Genomic DNA, 2,500 nt, shown 5'->3' with positions numbered 1-2,500 from the left:
GTGTGTGCAATGTGCTTTGCATTATTCTGTGTGTGTGTGTGTGTGTGTGCAATGTGCTTTGCATTATTCTCTGTGTGTGTGTAGCTGTGTGCATTATTCTGTGTGTGTGTGTGTGTAGCTGTGTGCATTATTCTCTGTGTGTGTGTGTAGCTGTGAGCTTTATTCTGTGTGCACACACACACACACACACACAGACACAGACATAGATCCCCCTGCACCAACAGATGGGCCACAGGTGTATGTGTGTGTGTGTGTGTGTGTGTGTGTGTGTGTGTGTGTGTGTGTGTGTGTGTGTGTGTGTGTGTGTGTGTGTGTGTGTGTGTGTGTGTGTGTGTGTGTGTGTGTTTGCACTGGGAGGGCTAACCCTGTTAGCAAGTTTCCCCACGGAGTCTTATCTCACTGTCTGGGTATGTGTGTTCCCACTGAGATTACCTCAGTGCCCAGCTATTCCCCCTGCATTCCACACACACACACACACACACACACACACACACACACACACACACACATACACAAACACAGACACACACAGACACAACATCCCCCTACACCATCAACAGATGGGCCACAGGTGTATGTGTCTGTATGTGTGTGTGTGTGTGTGTGTGGAGCTAAATGGCCTACTTATACAATGAAGTGAGTGTGTTATGTAGGGATGCAGGTGTGTGTGTGTGTGTGTGTGTGTGTGTGTGTGTGTGTGTTACCTGTCTCTCAGCAGAGCCAAAGGTCTGGTGGGGGTCTCCTTGTCGCTAGAGATGTTGGGGGACCAGGGCCTGAAGGCAGAGGGCCTCTGCCGTGGAGGCATGCAGTTAAGCCCCTGAAAAAAGATCACATACACCTGTTATAGCAACATAGATGCCTGTTATAACACTCTCATCTCATGCTATAACAGCCTAAACACCTGTTATAACAATAGTATAACATTATAGCAAATCCAGGCGGATACAATGACAGTTTGACACTAGAACTTTGTGACAGATTCCTTCGGAACTAAATGAGGGGACTACTGAAGACCTCTGAGGTCAGATGACCGTTTGGAAATGTCTCATTTCAGGGGCTCAGGAACACATCCAAGACGCACACACACACACACACACACACACACACACACACACCGGTACAGTGATACACCCTTCCTCTGGGGTCTTGGTCTTGGGGCCATTGATTTTTTTCAAGAGGAACTTATTTTTGGGCCTGCATCAGGTTTCATAGTAATCAGACCCTCCGTGCCTACCAGCCCTGCATATCAACACCAAATACTCATCCTGGGCACTGGACACCTGACAGAGTCTTAAACACACTCGCTCATGCGCAAAACACACACACACAAACACACACACACACACACACACACACACACACACACACACACACACACACACACACACTCACACACACACACACACACACACACACACACACACACACACACACACAACACACACACACACACACACACACACACACACACTGATACCTAAACTGAGTTAAGTCTGTTCCATATATAGATCGCCCAGTCTTACATCATGGGGCTTTGACCTACATCAATCATATGTAGAATGAGCATGTCAGGGCAAAACTAATACAGCCAGCAAGCCTGGCAAAGAGATCAATACATCGATCAGCAGGGACATCTATCAAACTGATCAACACACATCAATCAGTGGGCACATCTATCAAACTGATAGACAGACAGACAGAAAGACAGACACAGAGATCGATGGATAGATAGATAGATAGATAGATAGATAGATAGATAGATAGATAGATAGATAGATAGATAGATAGATAGATACATGGGTAGATAGATAGACAGATAGACAGATAGATAGATATATAGATATATATAAAGATAGAGAGAGAGGAAGAGAGAGATGGATAGATATATAGACAGATAGACAGATAGATAGATATATAAAATAGATAGATAGAAAGATAGAGAGAGAGAGGTTGAGAGAGATAGATAGATAGATAGATAAATAGATAGATAGATAGATAGATAGATAGATAGATAGATATATAGTAGATAGATACATGGATAGATAGATAGATACCTTTGCATTGAGTGAACGCAGCCAATCAGGTTGCTTGTCTGCTGAGGGGGATTGGGGCGGGAGCTCTTCGTGTTTGGCCTTCTTAACAGGACTATGATCAGAGGCCTGCAGGGAGAGAAAGAGAGAGAGAGAGAGAGAGAGAGAGAGAGAGAGAGAGAGGGAGAGAGAGAGAGAGAGGAGAGAGAGGGAGAGAGAGAGAGAAAGAGAAAGAGAGAGGGAGAGGTCAGCTATTACTTGAATGCTTAAAGTGGAGGATGTAAATAAAAAGAAAACCCTTGAACTATGGTTCAATGAATACATGACTATAGATACATGCCTACACACACACACACACACACACACACACACACACACACACACACACACACTGCCCCCTGGCATTTGTAGAGTGCTGAGAAATGCCAGTGAGCGAAAGGGGAGATGCAGGTTGTCTGCCGCACTGTACA

General features: G+C 45.0%; 1 protein-coding gene across 1 annotated transcript in view; it reads right to left on the bottom strand.

Annotated features, from left to right (window-relative positions):
* The window catches only part of LOC308360747 (ski oncogene-like), a 98,022-nt gene that overhangs the window by 9,886 nt on the left and 85,636 nt on the right, over positions 1-2,500 (bottom strand). Inside the window, exons 2-3 of the mRNA XM_080832858.1 lie at positions 2,055-2,159; positions 705-817 (exon numbers count right to left, since the gene is read on the bottom strand). Of these exons, the coding sequence (XP_080688984.1) occupies positions 705-817; positions 2,055-2,159 (218 nt within the window). The remainder of the gene's footprint in view (positions 1-704; positions 818-2,054; positions 2,160-2,500) is intronic.

This window comes from Sprattus sprattus, assembly GCF_963457725.1.
Source record: "Sprattus sprattus genome assembly, chromosome: 2".
NCBI classification, from domain to species: domain Eukaryota; kingdom Metazoa; phylum Chordata; class Actinopteri; order Clupeiformes; family Clupeidae; genus Sprattus; species Sprattus sprattus.
The sequence above is the reverse complement of the archived record's forward strand: the minus strand, read 5'-3'. Positions and strand labels throughout refer to the sequence as shown.